The sequence below is a fragment of the Osmerus mordax genome, chromosome 7 (genome assembly GCF_038355195.1).
Source record: "Osmerus mordax isolate fOsmMor3 chromosome 7, fOsmMor3.pri, whole genome shotgun sequence".
Taxonomy (NCBI): Eukaryota; Metazoa; Chordata; class Actinopteri; order Osmeriformes; family Osmeridae; genus Osmerus; species Osmerus mordax.
In genome coordinates, this window is record NC_090056.1 from 14,133,689 (window position 1) to 14,158,327 (window position 24,639).

The 24,639-nt window shown below is 39.7% G+C and overlaps 5 protein-coding genes across 6 annotated transcripts; 3 read left to right on the forward strand and 2 right to left on the reverse strand.

Annotated features, from left to right (window-relative positions):
- Positions 1–1,900: 1,900 nt before the first annotated feature.
- zgc:154075 (uncharacterized protein LOC556929 homolog) lies at positions 1,901–6,501 on the reverse strand. Its single transcript, XM_067240471.1, has 14 exons — positions 6,460–6,501; positions 5,904–6,005; positions 5,650–5,734; positions 5,318–5,391; positions 5,093–5,152; positions 4,785–4,892; positions 4,280–4,336; positions 3,991–4,121; positions 3,835–3,889; positions 3,549–3,641; positions 3,269–3,403; positions 2,994–3,095; positions 2,643–2,798; positions 1,901–2,436 (listed from the first exon to the last, which is right to left on the reverse strand). The coding sequence occupies exons 2-14, from the start codon at positions 5,994–5,996 to the stop codon at positions 2,314–2,316; spliced, it is 1,272 nt and encodes a 423-aa protein (XP_067096572.1). The 5' UTR covers positions 5,997–6,005; positions 6,460–6,501; the 3' UTR covers positions 1,901–2,313.
- A 49-nt stretch (positions 6,502–6,550) lies between these two features.
- On the forward strand, positions 6,551–8,735 carry taf10 (TAF10 RNA polymerase II, TATA box binding protein (TBP)-associated factor). Of its 2 annotated transcripts, XM_067240473.1 has the most exons (6): positions 6,551–6,603; positions 6,709–6,873; positions 7,130–7,287; positions 7,408–7,472; positions 8,035–8,149; positions 8,382–8,735. In XM_067240473.1, the coding sequence occupies exons 2-6, from the start codon at positions 6,747–6,749 to the stop codon at positions 8,469–8,471; spliced, it is 555 nt and encodes a 184-aa protein (XP_067096574.1). In that variant the 5' UTR covers positions 6,551–6,603; positions 6,709–6,746; the 3' UTR covers positions 8,472–8,735. The 2 variants fall into 2 exon arrangements, with proteins under 2 accessions (XP_067096574.1, XP_067096573.1); XM_067240472.1 differs by having other exon boundaries at positions 6,575–6,873.
- Positions 8,736–8,962: 227 nt separating this feature from the next.
- ppih (peptidylprolyl isomerase H (cyclophilin H)) lies at positions 8,963–18,133 on the forward strand. Its single transcript, XM_067240510.1, has 9 exons — positions 8,963–9,118; positions 13,249–13,313; positions 13,747–13,770; positions 15,108–15,152; positions 15,607–15,649; positions 15,994–16,086; positions 17,239–17,326; positions 17,418–17,458; positions 17,633–18,133. The coding sequence occupies exons 1-9, from the start codon at positions 9,053–9,055 to the stop codon at positions 17,699–17,701; spliced, it is 534 nt and encodes a 177-aa protein (XP_067096611.1). The 5' UTR covers positions 8,963–9,052; the 3' UTR covers positions 17,702–18,133.
- si:dkeyp-100a1.6 (probable G-protein coupled receptor 160) lies at positions 10,050–11,838 on the reverse strand. Its single transcript, XM_067240509.1, has 2 exons — positions 11,717–11,838; positions 10,050–11,440 (listed from the first exon to the last, which is right to left on the reverse strand). Exon 2 carries the CDS (start codon positions 11,405–11,407, stop codon positions 10,289–10,291), a length of 1,119 nt encoding a protein of 372 aa, XP_067096610.1. The 5' UTR covers positions 11,408–11,440; positions 11,717–11,838; the 3' UTR covers positions 10,050–10,288.
- Positions 18,134–19,688: 1,555 nt separating the features above from the next.
- ybx1 (Y box binding protein 1) lies at positions 19,689–24,620 on the forward strand. The gene is made up of 8 exons (XM_067239014.1): positions 19,689–19,947; positions 21,738–21,801; positions 21,983–22,016; positions 22,124–22,213; positions 22,347–22,625; positions 23,139–23,224; positions 23,718–24,004; positions 24,276–24,620. The coding sequence occupies exons 1-7, from the start codon at positions 19,839–19,841 to the stop codon at positions 23,959–23,961; spliced, it is 906 nt and encodes a 301-aa protein (XP_067095115.1). The 5' UTR covers positions 19,689–19,838; the 3' UTR covers positions 23,962–24,004; positions 24,276–24,620.
- Positions 24,621–24,639: the final 19 nt, after the last annotated feature.

Below are 24,639 nucleotides of genomic sequence, written 5' to 3' on the forward strand. Positions count from 1 at the left end.
GCAGATGGATTCCAAATGAGTCAACCAGTCCGTCACTGAGGCTTGGTCTCATAGCCTTTCCAACATACAGGCACGTATTGCTCTTTTATACAGTGCCCTACCTCTGACTCTTTATCATCCTTTTACTCATAATAAAACTCTGTTAACGACAAGGGTATTTACTTCAGCAATCTATCTGACCAAGAAAGATTACCTGATCTATTTGGTTAAGGTCTAGATTGTCTCTTTGTCATGTCACATGCTGAGGAAAAACTTGAGTGAAAAATATATTAATAAATATGATAAATATATATATGTAATACATAAACAGCATGTATTTATATATATATATATATATATATATATATATATATATATATATATATATATATATATATATATATATATATATAGTATATGTATAGAGAAAGAGAACAAAACTCTAGATTAGTTCATTTCAGATTTTTCTTTCTCTTTCTGAACTCCCATATAATGATTTCATTTGTTTACACTACCCTCCCTTTTGCATTGTTATGTAGGACTGTTCACACTGGGAAGTGTTGCAAGGATGGAATCATGATGTTCCTGTCCCTCACAGTTGTGATGGGTCAGGTGGCTGAGCGGTGAGGGAATTGGGCAATCCCCGGCTCTGCCAAATGACGTTGTGTCCTTGGGCAAGGCACTTCACCCTACTTGCCTCGGGGGTAATGTCCCTGTACTTACTGTAAGTCGCTCTGGATAAGAGCGTCTGCTAAATGACTAAATGTAAATGTGATTAAAAAAAAAGAAAAAGATATTTAAATGATTATGTTGGACAATTATTCTACAATTGGCAGCAGAAGCTGATTACACAGGTCAGAAAAGGCGAGTATACATCATGAATGCCATTTGTCTGCATGTGAGTATTTGTGTGTATATCTGTGACTAAATGATAATGGACAGACAGGGGACATGGCCTTGAAGTCTGCCCACGCCATTCCCAGCTCCTGTGTAACAGCGTTGCCTGTGACCACTGAGTTTGTCCAGGGCATAGGCTATCTCTTCAGTACAAATAACAAAAAGTGGAATAACAACTCACTTTTGAAATTGAATGAATTTGAACATGTTCCTGCAATATGAAACACGTATTCACTGTTCAGCGTATGTCAGCTGAACGAAAGTAAAACGTAAGTAAACATGTTTATCAACAAGCAACATCACTGTGCATAGGCAGCCTACCTCAGCCTAGACTATTAGACAAAAGGGCCCTGATGAGAGGCAGTGCTGGGGGATGGACACACATCCAGGGACAACCAGACCTATCACATACAAACACATAGCCCGCCACAAAGTGAAGCAACCTTTTCAGCCCAACAGGGGACAGGATGAAAGGATGATGACCTGACAATGTGGGCAAAGGGCATAGAGAAGTTACAAACCTTCCAGGTCACCATCCTTCACTGTGCTGGAGCTAGCCACTGCACCGGAGTACACGCACTGTGAAAGGACCGATGCACGAGAAGAATCACCAGGCTCTTCTGTGACCCCTGTGTGTCGCGCTGTGCTGCCCGCAGACAACGCTGGGTGGACACAGAACAGTTGATGGATGCAGACCCAAGATCGACTGGGTAGAGAGTGGGAGCAGGCCCACCTGGGCTGAGGTCGTCATGGAGTCAGAGAGAGAGAGACAGAGACAGAGTGCTCAAACGGGCCTTGGATGAGCAAGAAAAAGACAAAGCACGTTAGCAGCTGGTAGTCTCGGAAACTCAGGGAGCTTCATCATCAGCATTTTGCAGTCCTTCATTTGCTCCAAGGTGACCAACAGCCACAGAGCATGGGAACTGACAAGGGGAAGCTCTGTATTGTTTTATGGTGGAGAAACCATATTCTGAGTACCTTTGTTAAAGATTGTTTAAAGACAGTAGTCTGAATGAATCCCTTTTACTTGATTTAATGTTGACAATAGAGACATTTGTGGAGGCAAAGAATAGTTATATTTTTTGTACAATCCAAATTTGTACTTGACAATTGTCCCTTGTTGCTTCTTTTGTCAGTTGCTTGTTTCTAAGATGTTTTATGAAATATTTACATATAAACTCAGACTCACCAAACATCAAGAGTAAATCGCCATATTTTTCATTGAGGCATCAAAAACAATATTTTTCAATGAATTAGATGACAGAATGTTACTTTTTTATGTATTCACATTTGAAATATAACATAGGTCTACATTAAACCAATAAAGTGCATTTATCCTGAGAATATTCAATGATCGGTCATGTTAATGGGAATCATTGTCGTTGATTAGAATCATGATTATTTACTGTCTGCATTTCACCTTGTCTATTCCTCTACTCATTGGTCAGTCTCACAGAACACCACCTTGCTTTCCAAACGGGCGCGTTCTGCTTCAAAAACCAGTTTGTGGCTTCGCAAAGTCTCCCTTGGACCTGAACGGATCAAGGAAGCATCTCCACTCTGTAGACAAACACACACAAAGTCAATGAAAGACACATTGTGCCCAAACCTTTCTTATTGACATTCAAGATAATATGTCTTTGTTTAACTACAACTTCTTTAACTACTTAAACTATCCAATTATTTAAGTTGAACATAAGGGTAGAGGTAAAAGAGCAAGGTGTTGATGTGCTAATAATATGTTGATTACAACATAACAGCCTTACCGCCACAGCAGAGATGAAGGCATCTACCAAGTGATAGTCGGCCCCGCTATGACCACCCATGCCGAAGTGCCCTGAGACATTGGATTTGTGCTTTGTGGCTCTTTGAGTCAGAAAGTCAAACACTCTAATCTCATTACCATTGTAAGAGAGCTCCCCCTGCAGGATTAATATACTGCAGTTTATTTTGAGGATCCTGCTTTGCCAGTAATACAGGATTGCTTGAAGATTTGCATTCAGTAGAGAAAAATAACATATCCTTGGACATTGCTTCCCATCATATATCCATTCACTGCAATTTTACGATCACAGTTAGTGTATTACTGTTTTTAGAATATAAAGTATAAGTCTAACCTTGCTACCATAAATGGTTGTTCTTCGCTGACATATCTCCTCTGTAAATGCCACCATGGAGAAGGATGCTGTAAGACCACCTTCAAACTCCATGTTTACAACCTGTACAGATGAAATAACAGTAAGAATGTGAAAGGAGGAGAGAACATAACTGCAAATTAACTTTTAACTTACATTTTAAGATGTGTGCATACTGGTTTGGTTTGCTTTTGCATTTTAATCTTTCGGAAAGTATGAAACTAAACATTTTCAAACCAGACTGAAGACATTCTTACTTGGTTGGTGCAAACGTCATTATCACATTCATATACACAGCGTCCATAGGGCCCTGTCTTTAAGGCATCTGTCACAGATTCAATGTCTGGAAGAGAGCTGGGGCATATTACAGACACCGGCCAACCCGTATGACCCTAAGACACAAATGTATTCATGATCAAGTAATTATTTCAATTACATTACAAGTTTGTATTTAAATGTAAATGAATGGATTGAAAATAGTCTATCAATGATGGCACTGTAGTAATGCGTGAATATTTAAGTATAAATGGCAAGGACCTGCTTAACTCTGTCCAAGTAGATCTTGAGAGCAGAATATGAACAGTCTCCCTCCACAGGGCAATGTAGGCACCGATCTCCCGCACCTGCTGGCTAGAATTGAATGTGGTTATCAGCTACCTTAAGGATGAATTAACAACGCTGGACAAAAACACAGTCAAGTAATATAAAGCATGAGAATAACAAATGTTGATGCACTTCAATCAAAGGAGGTCACTGGTAGTGATTGGTAGTAATCCTAACTCTAAATAGTGATTATGTGAATAACTAGCCTCAAAACACACACCTTGCGTTCTTTGCGGAAGTGGCTGAGAGATCCAAATGATGATACTTTCAAACACCTGAGCGATTGAGGACAGACATCACAGTTTAGTAGTAGTGTGAAACCGTGTGTTGTCTAGGCTACATTACTGTTTATTGTTTTAGTCTACAAATGTTTCACCTGCGTCCTCCAGCCCAGTGATGTATTAGGTCAATGTCATGGCAGCATTTAGCCAAAAGGGCAAAGGAGCTTTCAGCTTCATTTCTCCAGTTCCCTCGAACAAAAGAGTGGGCAAAGTGGTAGAATCCCACCTGCAAAAATAAAATACATAAGAATATCTGATAACCCACATGTGGAACTGTTACAATGTTAAAGAGATGCATATAGATAAGATGGTCCAAAATGATGTATGTAAATAGTTTCCAATTACATAACTATTCTGTAATTTTCTATACTGTTACACACTTACCGGTTCTAGGTGTTGGATATGGATCACCTCACCAATAACTCCACTGTCAATCAGCTCCTGCAGAATCATTCATAGATTTTGATCAAATAAGTTGAACCCTTGAAATAATCACTAATCATGAAAGGCTTCATTTGATAGACTTCCAGTTCTACTTACATTTACATTACATTTAGTCATTTAGCAGACGCTCTTATCCAGAGCGACTTACAGGGACATTCCCCGAGGCAAGTAGGGTGAAGTGCCTTGCCCAAGGACACAACGTCAGTTTGCATGACCGGGAATCGAACTGGCAACCTTCGGATTACTAGCCCGATTCCCTCACCGCTCAGCCACCTGACACCTGACTACTTCATATTCACACTTTTGGTTTCCAATGTTAATTACTGATCCGATTAAAAGGGGCCATGTTTAAAATACAATTAACTTTGACATTTTACAATTTCCGTCTTTCAACTTTGTTAGTTCTTATTATATAATTTTGGGAAAGTGGTGAAGACAAACATACTTTTATTTTGCGGATCACTGGGTCATATCGAAGAACATGGCATACAGTGAGCATAACTCCACTCTGAATGCATGTCTCCACAATCTCTGTGCAATCCTCAGTAGACACCTAAAATGACAACCACAAAAATGCAAATCTAATCCCAATAGCTGACTCATACTTGTTTTGCTTGTTCTTACAAATAGAGTGTCAAATCAAGTCATGTCAGTTTATTTATAGAGCACATTTAAAAACAGCCAATGCCAACCAAAGTGCTGTACAAAGTCATGCATACAGTAGCTTCCCCTCCATTCAGTGGTGTTACTCACAGCCATGGGTTTCTCCAATAAAACATGATAGCCTTTCTTTGCCAGTGCCACTGCTGGGTCCTGTACATAGGTTAAAACTGAATTATGAAAACAGAATTATTAATCTATTACACTATCAATTATAACAGTGTATAATTGACCATTTGAGCATATTACCTAAACTAGCCTGTGCTAAAGATTTTGTGATTAATCATATTTGTTCTATAATGGTGACTACTACATTACCTTATGAAGACGGTCTGGAGTGCAAATAAACACAGCATCTGCAAACTTTTCTCTCTCTACTATATTGTGCCAATCTAAGAAACATCACAAACCAAACATTAAATCAGGCTAGAGGAGCAAATCAAATGCTTATAAAATCATGCTACCAGGGGGGTATTCCAGAAAGCAGGTTATGTGACATATTCAGGTAAGTTAACTCCCCAGCTGACACCCAGCGTTGTAGCAACATTGCCAGTAGGTTGCTGCAACATTCTGAATCAGCTGGTGGGTTAACTTACGGTTATAATGCATAACCTGCTTTCTGGAATACCCCCCTGGTATGACTCCCTTACCTTCAAATATATTTTCATTTGCAATGTTATGCTGTTTTTGAAGTATCTCTCTTGCAAATTCCCTGGGATCAGCCACTCCAACAACCTAAAATAATGTATTATACCGTTTCTATAATAATGTAATTTTATGATAATTAGACATGACTGGCAATAAGTTGTATAAATCCAACACAGCATATAGCCTATGCAAAGGTTTGTGTTAATAGTTTATCAAGATATGGTGGTGTATTTAAAGGGGATAACTGTTTATAGACCTGCATGCGTTCGGGATGGAAGGTGGCAAAATCTGAGTAAGTCTTTCCACGGCTCCCAGCACCAACCACAATGACATGGACAACTGAAGGCATGATGGCAGACTGAAAATAATAGTAACTTGAATTTTAAAGGAATATTCGTGTTGTTATATTACTGTACCACAATAGCTCCTGTTGTTGTTAGTGACATATGCACCCGAAGACAGAGTTTTGACGTGTCCTGCCCTGGCTGTACGAGTCAGGTCAGGACAACCACTCCAACTGCTTAAGCAACAACTTGCTAATTGTTATTTTCTTAATTGTCTTTTCAGTGTACCTATTTTAAGTATATTTCAAATGTTATTTGATCACAAATGTGACACATTTTAAATAATGTTTCATATCCAGTAGTAGTTGGTAGCGTTCTGTGCTATGAAGCAGGAAAAACATTAACGCGTGTGGAAGGCAGGCAGAACCAAACAAAACACGACTCTATCTACCAATCATAATATAGTAATTACCCATGCCTTTTTATATTGTGACCATGTAAAATCATATTTGGTAATAATAGCCCTACCTTCTGAAAACCACCTGCAAAAAAAGGTTGTGTACGTTCAGCGTTTACATTGATGTTAAATGACCGGAACCACATTTCAGGAAATAGGCTGCGGCGGGCAGTTTAATCGACGCACAAGGAAGTGTTGATGTTAGATTATCCAAGGTTTGGAAGAGATTGCGATCTTGTCATTACTTTAGCGTACTTTGCAACATTGTATGATTTACAATTTACGATTTTACTACAATTATCGTACTTTTGTTTTAACAGTTTTGCATATTTTACCGAGCTGAGACGACGACAACAACATGAACATTGATAATCAGCCTGTCACAACCGGGGGTTCGTCTTCAAATTCATCAGCATCTAGTAATCCTATCACAAACAGTAGTACAGCAACGAATGTTAGTAGCATCCCCCCAGTTGTAACTAACGGTAAGGAAGCAAACCTTAGAGCTTGTAACACCATACTGTAGGTCTATATTATTATCTGCGTGACTTAAAAGATTGCATTTCCGACAATACTAGAAAAAACGTGAACACGCGTTGGCTGGTTCTAACGCCTTATGTGAAATGCCTTTTGTTTCATATCATATTATTGTTAACGGGACTCGGATTCACCCAGTTCAGTCCAGTGCCGTTTCCCCCATTTTGAGGACATATAAGTAGTCTACCACTCTTTTTTTTACAGCATTAACCTCAGCTGCAATGGCCACCTCATCATCTGACTCGTCTGTGTCCAACGGCGTCTATGTTCCTAGTGGCATTGCCAATGGAGACATGAAGTCTGTCATTTCCACAACGCCCCTGGCTGACTTTCTAATGCAGTTGGAGGACTACACTCCTACAGTGAGCTTGGTCATGCTGTGTGGATCTTAAATTGAAATCTTGAATTAACTTGAGAGATTTGCATGATAAACTGGTAATATTTTGGTAGTTGTCATTGACAGTTCATTATGTGTTCACTAGATCCCAGATGCAGTGACGGGCTACTATCTTAATCGAGCTGGTTTTGAGGCATCTGATCCACGAATGTAAGTTTTGTTTTATAGCCAAACTCTTCAGAATCAGAATGGGATTTATTCGCCATGAAAGTTTGCACAGACTGGGAATTTGCTTTGGCAGGAAGGTGCATACAATAAACATATAGGGACCTAAAATTGAAATATGTAGACTATCTATACTAAGGGTACATAAACTAGCAGTACTAAGTGGAATTAGAATTAAATAAAATATAAGTTGCTGTAATTTACAATATAAAAATACAAATATTACAAAAAATACAAATGTACAAGATACAATTTTGTAATGCAGTGCAAAAAGCAGTGTGTTTTAAGCAGGAAGTCATTAGAGTCAGTGTGGTCCCTTGGCCTTGTTGCAGAGGCCAATAGCGGAAGGGAAGAAACTTGTTTTTGTGGTGTGAGGTATTGGTCCTGATGGACCACAGCCTTCTGCTGGAGGGGAGTGACTGAAACAGGGAGTGTCCAGGGTGGGAGGGGTCGGCCACAATCTTCCTCGCTCGCCTCAGGGAGTGTTAGCATTGCAATAAAATGTTATACGCTGATATGTTCATTGTTTTCCCCCGATTTCTTTTAGAATCCGTCTGATCTCTCTTGCTGCCCAAAAGTTCATCTCAGACATCGCCAATGATGCCTTGCAGCACTGTAAGATGAAGGGCACAGCCTCTGGAAGCTCCAGAAATAAGACAAAGGTTTGTGTTCTTGATGGTGTGAAAGTGTGCAGCTTTTGGCAGCTGTATTCCCGCAGTTGGGCATTTACAGGAATTATCACATTTATATTATAAGCAAAATGAATTGCATGGAAATAACACTTTTCCAACTCTCAAAACATTGAATCCTTTTCCAGAGACCTTCCACATGCCTAAAACTAAGTGTGACGTTTATAGGTTAGTGGTCAATATTTATCTTCTTTCTCTACTTTAGGATAAGAAGTATACGTTGACAATGGAGGACCTGTCTCCTGCCCTGTCCGAATATGGTATAAATGTCAAGAAACCTCATTACTTTACATAGTGTATTGGCCTTTGCAAGACACGTACCACGCTACTTTTCCTTCAAAACCAATTTGAGTTTGTGCTTTGTAGACACCACCATTCATAACGTTTTTTAACATGGTGCTCAAGATCAACCATTGAAAATGACTTGCATCACTTTTTCATTTTCAGTTTAAATGTAGGCTAGTCGTTTCTTGGTGTAGACTGGAGCATGTTTTGCATTGTGTGGAATTTTAGTTTGTAATATTTTATTTAGATCAATAAACCTTATAACAAAATGTACAAACAAATCTTTTGTAATTTGTGGTTGTTTTAGGGAACCGAATATTCGGTCATTAAAATGCAATATGTATTGTCTAGGTAATACATATTTAATATGTATTAAATGTAATATAATATATGATGTCCTAATATTTCAGAACGATTGATGGTTTCTATGGCGACTAATTGGTCATGTTTTTCCACCTCGTTAGCTATAGGCTAGTTGATGTCCGCTGTCGGCTGCCGTAGCTCCCTGTACCGCATTTCATTTGAAACTCGCTAGGTAGCATGTTTTCAGTTTAGAGTGAATAGTCACGTTATTACCCATCACCCTTCAGAATGAATGTTCAGCCATCAAATCCAAACAACCCAATTGTGTTCTTTGATGTTACCATAGGCGGTCAGGTGAGTGTGTTTTTCCTAACACTAGTCTACTACTAGTTGCTAGTCTACTGCTAGCTAGCTAGCTAGAGCTAGCTGCAGCTAATTACACCACACTGCCAACGTTTGCAAGGTACTACGTGCTACAGTAATCACGGAACTTTCGGCTGCACTGGATTGTCTAAAAATCGAACTTTAGGTTAGAGGTCTTATAGACTGAGCAAACAGAGCCATCATCGGGGAATATAAAAACTAACCTTATTCTGGTATCATAAAAACATCTATTAGCCTACTAGTGTGAAAGCAGACGTCCATTGCTAACTGTGATAATGTATGTACACGAGTGCATCATGCGCAGCACGGAGCGGCAGGGGTACGCGTTACTAAATCTTTCTCATACTCTGTAGTGACTAAACTCCCTCCCCCAAAATGGTTTGGTTAAACTGTTCGTCTTATTTTTAGACCTGTGATAGATGATTTTGGCAAGATCTGTTAGTAGGATTACTTCACTCAGTTGTTTTTTGTTTCAAGCAGACAATATTGTCATTATCAAATTGTCTTAGATAGATATAAACGAGAATGACTATATGGGTCATCATGGAGTTTGCATGGTATAATTGGAAACGTTTATATAATAAATACTCATTACAGTAGTGGTTATAATTTTATTTATATATGTTTTTACTTCCTTCCAATTGACTTGACCAGTAGATGGAGTCGATAGTGTTTAATCCACACATCGTCTGTATTCGTAGGCGACCAGACCTACTGCACCAAATAATAACTACTGGTTTGCACTAAACACTTGAGTCAATCAAGTCACATATAAATAATTTGGTAATAAGTTAAGGCTCGTTAAATATTCTTTCTAATCGTTAGATGTTCAACTGACTAAATATGACATTCAGTAGATTCATAATTTTTTGTTGTTGCAGTATGTTTATTTTTGCAGATGTTCAAAAATGTGAAACAGATGCTTGGTATTTACATCAGATTCATTTCAAAATAATAGACAAACATATTTTTAGAGTAAGCGTAGGCTACTATGCTCCATTCATGTGTAGAAAAATATTTTTGTTGAACTATGAAGTTGCAACAATTTGATGAATTTATTCATCTTCAGCTTTAAAGCCTTATCTTAGGGACCATCCCTGTTTATTTTCACAAAATCTCCCCTTTTTGTATATTTTTCTTTCACACGTGTAGTAGTGGGTCACCTGAAAGACTGAAAACAGCATTGGGGAGTTTATCTTGGTATGCAGCAGGTTTTGGCCCACTACTCAAGTTCCAGTAAATTTTCCACAGATTAACATCATCAGAAAGATCCATGTATGGGCCTAAATTGTCTCTCTTCAACCAAATTACAATCCCCATCAGCAGACTGTTGGCACACTCCACCCAAAGCATATTGACAGTGATGTAGGAAGGTACTGCAAACCCCATGACTGTACAGAGAAATGATATGACTATGAAAGGCATCCATGTAACAGTAAAACACAACATAAGGCTGACATAAAGGGGAGGAACTTCCTGGCCAGTCTCCACCACCAGTGTATGCTTCTCATCACTTCTCTGCCCATTAAACAAGGTCTTGCTGAAGTATAAGTCACTCTTCAGAGTTGCAGAGCTGTCCTGAACAGACAATCTATTGGCTTCCCTGAGCCACATGGGCAGCCTTGAGCAGAAGGGCAGCAACACAAAACAGATGGCCATGGAAATGCCTACAAAGAAAAAGGACATTGAAGTTGAGTCCTGCATTTTACATACTTGTGCATGCTTTCCTACCTCATACTCAATCTCTATCATATCTATGTTTGTTGAGTGGAAAGACCAAAGGCAAGCCATGGCCCACACTACTAGGGTAAAAAAAACATTCCGCAGGCCACTGTGTAGTGAACCATGGCAGGTACGGTTACCTAGCTCAAATAAGTAGTTTAGAAGTCCCAGTATCAACACAGGCAGAGGCAGCGCTGCATACATATCCGAGCCATGTGCCAGCACAAAACACACCAACACAGGGGACTGACCAGGCCCGAGGAACCATACCATTGTTATAGCCAAAAATAATGCAAGGTCAACCAGGACAAGCGAGTAGCTGAAGACATTCATGAAGAAAGTATACAAGTTATGCCTGAAGAGCGTCAGGACCAGTGTATCCAGGCCAACTTTGAAGAGCATGATGAACAGATACTGCTGAGTGTTGTCCACACGATAGCTGTCTTTCCCCTCCCAGTGCTCTATGATGGCCCACATTGTTGAGCTGTTGTTGTGGTGAGTAGCTGGTGACTTGAGGGGCATCTGTATGGTCTGCATAGCTCTGTTCAATAAGAGGTGCTATAACGCAGGCTGTTGAAGAGATGATGGTTGTTGTTGCCATTAGTAGTGTATAAAATGAACCAAATAGACACGCCTGTACTCAGTTTCAGTTAAAATATGGGACTGTCAAATAGTCTGAAGATGTATCCCAATATCTGTTACAGTTTACTGTTACAAAAATAATCTAGCTCTAACTTTCCCCTTAAAAACACAAGGAACCAATATCACTTGTACTTGTGCTGCACATTGTGCTGCAATATACACTCAAGTACCTGTAAATCTTTGAATTCATGTCACAAATCTTACTTTTGATCCATAGATGGTATCACCGGTTCATTCCATGTAGAAGCGGGTAGAAAAAGTTAACTTCACAAGCTGGAAGGTGTTCTTCTCTTGCCTGTTGCAGGTGAAGTTGTTGGGTGCTGCCTTATTAAGGTCTGTTTGTCCAACTCCAGAACTTCCTGTATGAAACCAAAAGCCAATTGGACACGCCCTGCATTCCCTTTCTGCAAGAGTTTTGCTCTCAGGTGTCCCCACCTTTTTCTATCCTCTCAAGCCTGTTTTAATGACCTGCTTGTCTTGTCAGACAAGATAATCCTGTCACTCTTTCTCCTCATAGTTTAATTATATATCCAAGCAAAAGAACTGTCAGTACAAACACATGGATGGACAAATCTGCCCGCATTCAGTTTTTTTATTATTATATTTGTTACTTCTGTGACTATTGACTGCATTTAGATTTTGAGGCATGGTTCTGAAGCCACAGTATAGTACAAGTCGTTAAACTAATAGACTTTAAACCTACAACCATAACTCCACCCAGGATCTGGCGCAGTGAGACATTCTTATTGTTTGCTCTGCTATATGTAAATGTTTGATCACTGAGCACTCAGTTGATCTATTTAGGGCTAAGCAGTAAACACAGGTTAAGGTGTAGCAGATCTAGTTTCACCTTGATCTCTTGAAACATTTGGTGAATAATATTTTGATTACTATAAACCTGTTGAAGTTCAGTAGACATTTTTGAGTAATTCTTCAATGTTCATGTTGATCTTTATTTAGCCATGAAAAGATGTGCTACCATCTCTTTGTTCCAAAATAACAAAGAGATGGTTACTCTTTTGTAAAGAAAAACTACACACTTACACCATATTTCCTGTTAACTGTGGTAGCGGTATTACTAGTTCAACTACATCTCATTACTGTGGTGCTGGTGTCGTTTCTTTTTACCAAATAGCTTTTCAGTATAAAATCTATTCTAGTATTCAAATAATGTGGTAGCATCCACACCAGTAACATTTTTCCCAAGTGCAGTGGAGCTTTCTGAAATAAAACTGCTAAAGATTGTTTATTGTAAACTAGTCAGTACCTTGATTTTAGGAAGAATGCGTAAATAAGGGGTGGGGGGGAAAAATCTATTCACATTTGAATCGCGATTCAGTCTTCTACATTTACATGTAGTCATTTAGTGCTTTGCCCAAGGACACAACGTAATTGTTTTTGCACGGCCGGGGAATCGAACTGGCAACCTTCAGATTACTAGCCCGCTTCCCTCACCGCTCAGCCACCTGACTCCCTGTCTCCCAGTCTTCTAGCGATTCACATAGATTCACAACTGTAAAAATCGTCTATTTGTATACATTTATTTTTTTTACATTAAAAATCCAAGTTAAACTTGGACTGTAAGAACAGGATGTAATTGTCTAAATATCCTTATCATATTTAGTTTGTGTACCTGGGGATATCATGGTATAATTATCCCTGCCGTAATGTTTGTCAGTGCATTGTTATAGGGCCGTCCACAGTGTTGTTGTTACAGTTTGATAACTGACTTTTAGGAAGTTGGACGAATGAAGATTGAACTCTTTGCTGATGTGGTTCCCAAGACAGCAGAGAATTTTCGGTAAGGAACATTTTGATTAAATGATTTGAGTGTAGAAATGGAATTATGAGTTTTAATTTGTGTAACCGTTTTTTTTTAAAGGCAGGATAGGCAAGTTTGGCAAACTTACCAATTTTAACTAGAGTTTGAAATAAATATGCCACCCCTTCCCTTAAAAGACACTCCTCCAAAACACATGAAGACAGACAGACATCTCTGCACCGTTTTGCATTACCAAACACCAATGAAAGAAGGGATCACTGAATTAAATGCTTCTCCCAAAGTTTCTTTCATTGTTTCTTGCTCTGAGAGATTTGGGAAGTTTTTTCTTGTCTACTCTGAGGGTTTAGTTTGATTATAGGTGCTATCTGTAACTGTGAAGCCCTGTATGACATCGCTTTTAAAATGTTTATTATATTAATATACCGTTAATATTTTATGTTTTCATTCACAGGCAGTTCTGTACTGGAGAATTCAAGTAAGTGATGCCATATGTACACAGATTACAGTGATATAAAAGCAGACATTGCTTTAATTTCAACTGTACATGATACAGATTCATTCATATAAGAAATTATATGATGTACGTAGACAATGTGCTTGATATTTGACCACATTTGTGGTCTGGAAACATTCTTTTAAACAAGCTTAAATTAGTAGGTATGTTGCCACTGTGTCTTGTGTAAAAAAATAGTGATGGAAAAGGCAGTCCATTGAGACACTTGGGTGTTATTTAGATGAATAATTAGCCCTGCTTCCTATTTTTAACGATAAGTTCAATGTTAAGATGGAATTGTTGAAAAATGTGGTTAACGAAATGGTCAGTGTTACATACCCTGTGGCTCTATCAGTCTAGGGTGGATGGTACAGAGACCCGTAACATAATCTCATGCAAATTAGTGCAGTGTAAGGCACAGTGAGAACAATCGACACAGACAATCAAAGCTACCGTCAAAGATAAACGTTTAATATAAACACACGGTAAAGGGGTTAGGGAAAACAATAGAATCCAAAACACCCCTAAACTGAACTTGCCTGCCTCAAGTTCCACTAGGCTGACTACTACTACCATACAAAAATAGTGTGTGTGGTCCGCTCAGGACCACACACACTATTTTTTTTAAACAGTTTCTTCCCTTCCGCTGTTGGCCTCTTCAACAAGGCCAAGGGTTCACACTGACTTCATGACTTAATGCCCTTAAAACAACACTCAGTTCTAACTAGTTTTTAGACAAAGTTATACCTTTCAGGGGCTGTGTATGCACAAGGGCGACTAGCTAAAAAAAATACTTTTCCCAGGGTCTTAGGGATAAACACAACATGCAGGTTTTAACAAGGACTAAACAGCTAACAGAAAACAACTGACTAGACGACACCAAACAAAACCCCACAGCAATACCTCCTCACATGAAACAGGTATGACAAAATGAGAGGTATGCTGAATGAAGTGAGCTTTGCATGGATGAAGTGTCTGTATGCAAAAACAAAAAGGTGTGTCTGTTGATGTGGGGGGAAACAAGAGTCCTCTCCTGAAGAACCAACTGACTGGGTTCTTAAACCAGGGATGTGTGATGCAATTAGGACACCAACGAGCACAATCAGGAACATGGACAGGGGACACCTGGAGAAACTACAGGAGTGCGAAAACACCACACCCGCATATAGGGGAAAGCTGCATGCGTAACAGTCAGAAACATGACATACTAAGAAAAAGTCTTTAAGAAGACATGGTGTACTTTTTTGTGTCAAACAACCAGCCAAACATCTAACAAATAGTATCTTACCATGCTTGAATTTTTCATTTTATTTTCACAGAAAAGATGGTGTACCGATTGGTTTTAAAGGATGCACATTCCACAGGTATAGTTGGAAGTCTGAGGCAATATTGTATAAGTGTCGGCTTAACTGGCTGTCAATGTAACAATAATGTTAAAGGCAAGGTAGGTACGTTTTATGGACCGAGCCTTTTAGCTTGAGTTCCAAAGGATTCAAACCAAAATATCCCACCCTACCCTTCAAAGCCACTCCTCCAAAACACATGAACTGTGCTTTCATCAACATTACCTACCCTGCCTTTAACTGACATTCAAGAAGACAGACTTTTGTGACTAGCTCATTATCATTTTACTGTGTCTAGCTCATCATTTGTCAATAGTTTTTTGGGACATTAAAATTGTAAAAAGTCTTTCACATCATTAATTACAGTAAAATATAGTAAAGTGTTAAAATGTAGAAAGTATATTTATAGTAAAACATAAAATATTACATTTGACTATATATTTGAAAAACATTCTTATTTCCTTCCCAATGGTAGGGTGATCAAAGACTTTATGATCCAAGGAGGAGATTTTGTAAATGTGAGTACTGTTCTTTAACATGGTTTATAATTGCCCTTTGCTTTAGGCCCAAGAAGAAAATATGTTGTTGCTTTGACAGTATTACCTATTGTCCATTTCAGAGCCCAATTGGTTGCATTATTGTTCAGATTAGATCTTTGTAAACAGTGGTATACACTTTGTCTGCATTTCATTTCCATGCTCAGTTTGCCCACTAGTGGACAACTGTGCCATTTAGTGGCCTGTATTTTATTGCATGCCCAAGATAAAAAGGTTTAAGCACAAATTAGTTTCTGGACATAGTTACTTCAATACTGTACCGTTTTGATTTGCAGATGTCTAAAGTTGTTTACTTTGTTCTTTAGGGTGATGGAACAGGTATTTGCAGCATCTATAGAGGGCCCTTTGCAGATGAAAACTTTCGGATGAAACATTCTACACCAGGCCTCCTCTCCATGGTATGTGTAGGGTTTAGCACTTTGAGTTTACTGGATACAACAAAATGACAAAACTATCTAGAAAATGTAATTCCTCATTCTTAGTTTTATTGTATGGCTTCAATAGTCCTTGAATGGTGTGACATTAGCTACAATGTAGTCATATTTAATATTGGTTGTAGTCTTATTTTACATTAAATGGCTGCCTCAAGTTTGTAACCTGTCCGCATCACACAACTCTTGGTGTCTTATTTGCTGGCACTCTTTCACTGAGAGTTGTTGAAGTTGTTCCTTGCATCTTTTGTTGTTGGCTGAGGCCTTTTTCCAGTTTGGGCAAAGTTGAGCAGAAACTTATATGAGATATGAGAATTCAGCTGAGATGGCAAACTAGGTTAACCATTGTACTCCTGCTACTAAACTTTGTAGTGGGTGTGTAGGCTACTTGTTTCTCGTGGCTTATAGAAAAGCAAGTAAGAAGAAACAAGGGTTTAACATGATCACTACCTTCAGCAAACCTCGATAGCAGGAGCATGATTAATGCTAGTTTGCAACCTAAGATCCGTGTTGACTGGTGTAAAGTGTCTGTACACTGGCATACTTGCCATGGGCACTCTGACACCAATGTATGGCCACAGCTACAAGGTCTTGTCATTTAGTGTTTGCACCTAAATAAACAACTCCAAGAAGTCTAGGCTACTGACCTATGTGGACCTGGGGCATGTCCCATCAAGCAAGTTTACAGAATAAACCAGTCTTAAGTCAAGGAAAGTAACTGAAAGTAACTTGATTTTTGGAACAAGCTCCTGGTCTAACTCGATAAGATTGCCTTGTTTGGGTGGGGTAGTGGCAATGAGCGCGTTACCCTGATTACTTGCACTTATTTAATCAACAAAGATATTCTAAACTTTTCAACAGTAATTAATAGCAAGAGATATGCATTCAATTTAGTTGATTATAATGTAAACTTCAAGGATGTTTAGTCCATAACATTTGGAAATTTGTACATGTTATCTCATACAGAACATAAATGTGTCAATGTCCAAGGGCTTCGGGAACCAACTGTAAAGAATAGACGGAGAGACTGACTAACATGTGCAGCTTTATTTCCAGCAAATATATTATTGGTCAGTATGTGACAAAGTCCACTCCTATCTATCTGCTATCTTGTAATAGGCAAATAGCGGCCCCGGAACCAACGGTTGTCAGTTTTTCATCACTTGCACCAAATGTGACTGGTTAGATGGAAAGCATGTAGTTTTCGGTAAGTAGGATATCTCTCTTTTAATTGTTTGGCATATTCTACCCTAACATTCACGCCCTTTGTGAAGTTCATAATTGTTTTTTTCTTTTAGGCAAAGTTGTTGATGGATTGTTAGTCATGAGAAAGATTGAGGTAAAAAAATATATATATATATTGCTGTATGCGGTGCACTGATTAGCACTGACCTCTGCATATTTCATTAAAACCATTTGAGTAAATTGTCTTTTTAAATCAATCTTATTATGTTTTAAATAGGATGCCTAATATTACAGCACATTACCCCTCTCATCGCTGATTCTTTTGCAGAATGTTCCCACAGGGCCAAACAACAAGCCCAAGCTGCCTATCCTTGTTGCTCAGTGTGGAGAGATGTGACTTAACCCAACTCAAATTACCTTTTTTTTTTTTTTTTACTGATGATACATGGTCTTTCATATTTGAATCATTGTTCTATATTTCCCTTCGTAATCGCTTGTGTCTGATAGAAAATATTAAGGACAATACTAAAACTAATTAGTACACAATTGCACCATACTAATAGTTTTCAGTGAAATGTAGGTAGTGGTTTATTTTCACACTGCCTATATAGTATTTTCACTGTTCTGGTTGTTAATTTAGGCAGTTAGTAATTGCAGATAGTAATTGCAGATTATCAAGGATTTTTTTTTTATATATATATTTATACCCTCCGGCAACAATACCCTACTGAAAAGTACATTGCTAAATTTGATTTGCCAACACGAATATTATGAATACAATGTTAATGTTTGTGTCACATTTACAATAAATACTTTTACTTTTTGTAAATGGTTTCAGATATGATTCTCATATAGAAAGTCTGGATGGAGGTACAGAGATTTTCATGTCATTTGCTTACCTTATTTACTCGTCAAATGTTTTCAATGTGAAAGTAGGTCATAAGTGCAGGGCTGTCATATTATTAGTATTTTTATATATTTAATATTTCCAGTTCAAACAAACAAATTAGAAATTGTCAATATTAAACATTATAGTAACATGTTTGTAGGACAGAATAGTTCAAATCTTCAGGTATTCAAGTGGATTTACAAACACAATGTGATGTCCTTTTTGCCTTGTATAGAGGTTACTGTGTGCAGTGCATCAGGCTCAAACAACCAATGTTGTCAATTGACCCATTTGCCATACCAGCCACCTTGCCAAATTTCCCCTATGAATGTCATACAGGTGTAATTATTTGAGCAGTATCAGAGGAGGATGGAATTATTGTATAACGCATTCTTCCAAGTACACACTAGTACCAAGGACTTACTGCTGAACTTATGGTTGCCTATCCCATCTTCTCAGTCAACGAATCCACCATAACCCCTCCCCCACTCTCACTTGCTCTCTGTCGCCTTGGACACCATCCCCCCGCACAAAGGAATCCTTTGAGATGCAACTCTGCTCTCTTATGGAAGCAGGAAGGGTTTTGGGGGGCTTGATGGGAGGCTTTCTAGGGTCAATGTCAAAGCTTGTCTTTGTTGTGGGACAACAGGGCTCGGCTATTAACAACGAACTCTTCACACATCAACCGGGACTCATAAACAGTGCCAGCGGAGCATTAACATGACAATGAGTTGGGGGTTGGTGTTGGGGCTGTCTCAAGCTTGGCCGAGGGGGGATGTCTGGTCTACTATGACTAGAGGGACTTTAAATTTGGGATTCAAGTTAAGGACGACAGTGTTGTATGTGCTCACCACACAGGAAATTCAATATGACATAACGATACGACTAAAAATGCAACATAACTCTAATAGACTTCCAGTGCAGACGGGTGTGCCTAAATTCGAATCTAGAGGGACTGAATATTTGTATCGTAGACTTCTTTGCTAAATTACATTGTTTATAATGAAATTATACAGCAGTATAGGTGCATGTTGGCATCAAATCACATCAGTAAGCCTGACTACCCCCTCATCGGGTCTCTTGAAGTGAAGGTTGATAAAATGAAGAGGACAAACTACTAACAGGGCACTGGTGAAAAGATACTTACGGTAGAGACCATATAAGATGTGCATCTAAATGCTTAACTTGTATCATACTATTTTATTAATAAGAGTACAGACAAAAACGGTAAATTGCCACGGCCATGACCGTGAACAAAACTATGGAACGATCGTCTGTCTGGCACTAACGTGAAGCATTGTTGTAGGAGGTACGTATGTACATCATTTCTGTTGTACCAATCATTTTCAGTTCAGATTTGTTCTTCATACAATTGACAACCAAATAGGCCAATGGAAACAATGAAAATGTACTACGTTTAGGAATGGGACCAATTACAGAAGAAGGTGGGAGGGAACCTTGCGTAGAATATTCCCCGGCATCGTTTCTCATTCCTCCCAGTTCGATCGGCAACGGGAGCGGAAAGAGGACAGCAGAGAGAGCCCGAAGGCAGCAGCCCCCACCACCGCCGGCCCAGGTTACCATCTAGCACCGGGAAACACACTAGAGAGCCACCGCCGGCATAGGCCATTACCAACCAGTAACCATGAGCAGCGAGGCCGAGACACAACAACAACCACCGCAGCCTGCTGCCGATGCGGAGAGCCCATCCAGCCCGGCAGCCGCAGCTTCCGCGGGGGATAAGAAGGTCATCGGTAAGCTTAGCTAGCTAACATAGTAGGTATTTAGCAAAGAGGTGTGTATACTATTTAACCTTTTAACAAGTAGATAAACAGTCATAGTAGTTAGATCTAGCTAATGTATCAAGCGCCAGGGGTTTGCAAGCCGTTAGCTAGCTCGGTCACTGGCAAAGGCTGAACAAACCAGGTAGACGAGCTATATGGATTGGCCATGAATGTTATACATTGTGAAAGCTAACTAGAGAGAATTTTGTTCCAAAAACTGTTGGCTGGTAAGCCAACCATCATATACAAATTTTGTTTAGGGCAATGTCGGTTATGTCAGTTATTTGGCTAGCTAAAGGCTACATAAACTGTTGGCGTTCATCAACGTTCCAATTCCATAAGTTCTAAGAATGTATTGCACGCCGCCTGTTTGAATGCACAACGCGGGTTTGCTTTTCAGCCGAATATTTATTTTGACCAAATAACTAAGCTACGTTATCTAACGTGAAACGTCTAGTAGTAGTTCAACTGAAAGGTAAAAAACGAGGTGTAGCAAAGTGCAATAGAGAAATCGGCCGTGTCTTCATTACCAGTTAGCTAGTCTAGCTGCACATGTGATTTTGGTGATTGGGTAGCTAGCAGGTACATTACTAGTCTCATACGGCGAGTCTCTAAACGTTTACTTGGTTAGCTAACCAGGATAGCTTACGTTAGCCAGCTAACCCATGCGACTGTATTAGATGTTGCCCTTGATAATGGTCATCTAGATGGATATATAACTACAGTATCCAGAACAATGACACTCAGTTTTCCTTAATTACCGTGGCAAGTTGTATGGTTTCTTTCGACTAGGTTAGGTTAATTACCTAGGCGGTATGAGATGAATTCACGTTGGCCCTTGAACTGGTTGGCAGACCCAAGTTGTAGTGAATTGGCCATGACATGAATTAGGCCTTAACACGAATGCTATTTAGCTAGCTTCCCTTTGTTCATACTGGGAAACACTTGGCGTTCGTGTGAATGCCGTTTCATGCCAAACGAGTCTATCGTGTTTTCATGAGTCATTAAGGGTTTACAAATTTTTATGACAAAGGAATATTTAAGATGCTTAAAATAGTTCACTGGTTGGGCATGGCAATCTTTAATCTAGCTAGCAGGTTTGCTACAGTAGCCAACAAGGAGCACCCAAAATGTCCGCCGCAGTAGTCGGATTCTTCTGAAATCTTTTGTGCCCAGGAGATTTCAATTTGAACAACCTCGGATTAAATTTGTTTTATAAAATCCAATTCATGGCATCCAACAATTGAGTTACAATTATTTTATATCAACCAAATGAGTGAGGTTCATCCATGCTGGCTCAAATCCAACCACATGGTTTAGAGTAGTCCATAGTTAATCGGCTAGGTGGTTAGCACTCCGGCTATCTGTCGAACTAGCCTTATAAGCTGCTTTTAGCTAGCTAGCATCTCAGGGCGCGACTCCACCACGTGTAATAGTTTCAGTCACTTCCTTGTGTGGACAGGCCTAATAGACGTCACCTTTGTCTATACACATTCGCACTGGTGGTATTTTTCACGCAAGTTCTGATCCAGTATTGCCTCACAAGACCCCCACCGTTACAGCGACCAAATATGCATTTGGACCATGCCATACTTTTTGAGCAGCTGGTAGCAAACACCAAGGCTTTAGCATCAGAATCTATAAAAAGCTCAACAGCTAGAGTTTAAATATAGCTGGCTCCCCTGTCTTGTCTAGCCTGTGTGTGTGTGTGTGTGTGTGAGAGAACTTTGTCCAATGTGCTTTTTATCTTTATTTTTTAGCAACTAAGGTCTTGGGTACAGTTAAGTGGTTCAACGTCAGGAATGGTTATGGGTTCATCAACAGGTACGTTGGCTCCCTCCCAAGTCGTCTAAAGACACTAATATGATCCATGTGTGAAGAACATTCCCAATCCTATTACGGCTTTGATTTGATTACACAACCAGTGGATACTTTGTCTGGTCAGTGTCAAGTTGAGCTTTGGTAACAGTATGTATGTTCTTTTCCCTCCTTTTTTATTTTTAAGGAATGACACAAAAGAGGACGTCTTTGTACACCAGGTAGAAATTAACAGAAGTTTCATTTATCTTTATGCAACATGAAAAAAAAAGAAAAGTGCATTATATTTACATAAGATATTTCAGTATGGTTGTTTTTCTTGTTTTAGACTGCCATAAAGAAAAACAACCCAAGGAAATACCTCCGCAGTGTTGGAGATGGAGAAACTGTGGAGTTTGATGTGGTTGAAGGGGAAAAGGTTTGTGCAAAAAAGAACACTATCAGGCCTACCCCAATTATCTTCAGAACTGTCATGTCTACCACAGCATACATTGGGCTGATGTGTAGACCTGTTTTTTATTGACCTGTGCAATGTCTTCCAATCCTTCCAGGGAGCTGAGGCAGCCAACGTCACTGGCCCGGGGGGTGTTCCAGTCCAGGGAAGCAAGTACGCAGCTGACAGGAACCGTTACAGGCGGTATCCCCGCAGGAGGGGCCCACCCCGTGGCGACTACCAGGAGAACTACCAGAGCGACGGCGAGGGTGAACGAGAGCCAGGCAGCCGTGAGAAGAGCAGCCGCGAGGGGGCAGAGAGCGCCCCAGAGGGAGAGATGCAGCCCCAGCAGCGCAGGCCTTCCTACCCTGGCAGACGACGCTACCCACCATACTTTGTACGTAGACGCTATGGCCGCCGGCCTCCTTACACCAACGCACCACGAGGAGGGATGACTGAGGTACGCCGTCACAGGGCACTTCCTGAAGCAGGCAACAAGGGGTCTCCCCGGCCGCTGACCGGACCCTGTTCCAGTGATGTCATACCCAACTCTCAAACCTCTCGTCACACACAACACAAACACCCTTAGATTTAGGATATCAAAATTAATCTAAGTGTATTGGTCTATTGACTGATGCGCTGTACGTTTACCATAGTAAACTGTTGGGAGAGCTGAGTTTCAGCCCTGCACCAACCATATTCCATTGACAGAAGCCTAAAGAGGAGTTGTTGTAACTTCAAAAAACAAAGTTTCACAACTAGTCCCCCAAAAAGTATGTGCTCTTATCAGACGGTGACCGATTCTGATAGCGTTTCGAAATTGAGCACGTTATCTCCTAGAAGGTGCTAACTCAACAGAACTGAGCATTACAATGTAGTTGTTGTTTGACTAATCCTTGTTTGCTTTTAGGGCGGCGAAGGCGATGAGAACCAGGGAGGTCCAGACCAGGGCAATAAACCAATGAGGCAGAACTACTACAGAGGCTTCCGACCAAGGTTCAGACCACGGTTTGCAAGTTGGCTTCATTGACACAAGGCTGTAACATTGGGAGAAATGCAGGGAAAAGATTTATGAAAATCATATTTTATGGCAGTTTGGCCTGGTTAACAAACAAAAAAGATTTCTATCCAGATTGCTGTAGCATATTAGTTCTCACTGAAGTATGTATAATTGTACTGACTACGCTCCCTTTATTGCAGCCTAACTTTAAAGGCAACTGCTTCCACAGATTTTCTATTCCTTTTACATGTGTACTTTTTGTCTGATTTCATTGCAATTAGGTGCTGGTTTCAGCTGTTACTTGATTAAATTGCATGACAATTGCAGTTACGCTATTCATTTATATATGGTGCTCTTTAAAATGTAGATATATAAACTGAATGTTTGTCTTTGAATTTGTCACACTGAACAGGCTTAAGACAATGTTATGCAGTCTCATTTCCAGCTGCTCTAGCGTCAGTATTTGATCGTGTTATCCCAACTTGTCAGGGGTGGTCCACCCCGTCCCAGACCGGTGCGGGACGGTGAAGAGGACAAGGAGAACCAGGGTGGCGAGGGAGGCCCAAACCAGGAGCCCCGTCAGCGCCGCTACCGTCGCAACTTCAACTACCGCCGCAGACGCCCCCAGGCTGGTGGAAAGCCAGGCCAGGAGGGCAAGGAAGCAAAGACAGGAGACGAACCATCCACTGAGAAAACGTCCGCTCCCGAGGCCCAGCAGGGTGGGGCTGAGTAGGAACCATCACCACCGGCATGTACCATCTCTTACCATCGTCCGGGTGAGTCCAGATACATACGTGCACATACTATTTGAAGATGATTTAATTAGTATTCACTAAATCAGCATATCAGTATGTTTTGACACTTTGTTTAACTTGGGGTTTTAGAGATGCTTTCTTACCATATCGATTGGCAAATTTGATAACCACTTCCAGATTCTTGTTAATCCAAAATTAACTGAATCAGTGTATAATATAAACCTCTTCAGTTTCAGAAGGTCATTTATTCCATTTAAATTGGATTTTAAAATCAGATTGTATTTTCTTGCAGTTTTGTCAACAAGAAGAAACATCAAAGATCTGAGCAATAAGAAACAGATTTGACTTGACGATCGTCACAAGCTTGCACCATGCATTTGACCAGATTACCACCGATTGCCTGCAGAATCTATGCAGACCTGTTATTTTCCATTATTTTTACGTGACAGCTACAAAAGTTTTGGGGAAACGGCAGATGTTTTTCTAAATCGGTCCTGAGTTTTTACACCAAATTGTTTATAAAAAATAAAAAAAAGTAATTTGATATCTGGTCAGTTTGACATTTTTAAATAACTTTTTATGTATTCAAACATTTTAACAAAATGCAAGCTCAAATAAAAGTCAACGGAGAATGGTCTTTTTGTATGTTATTCTTT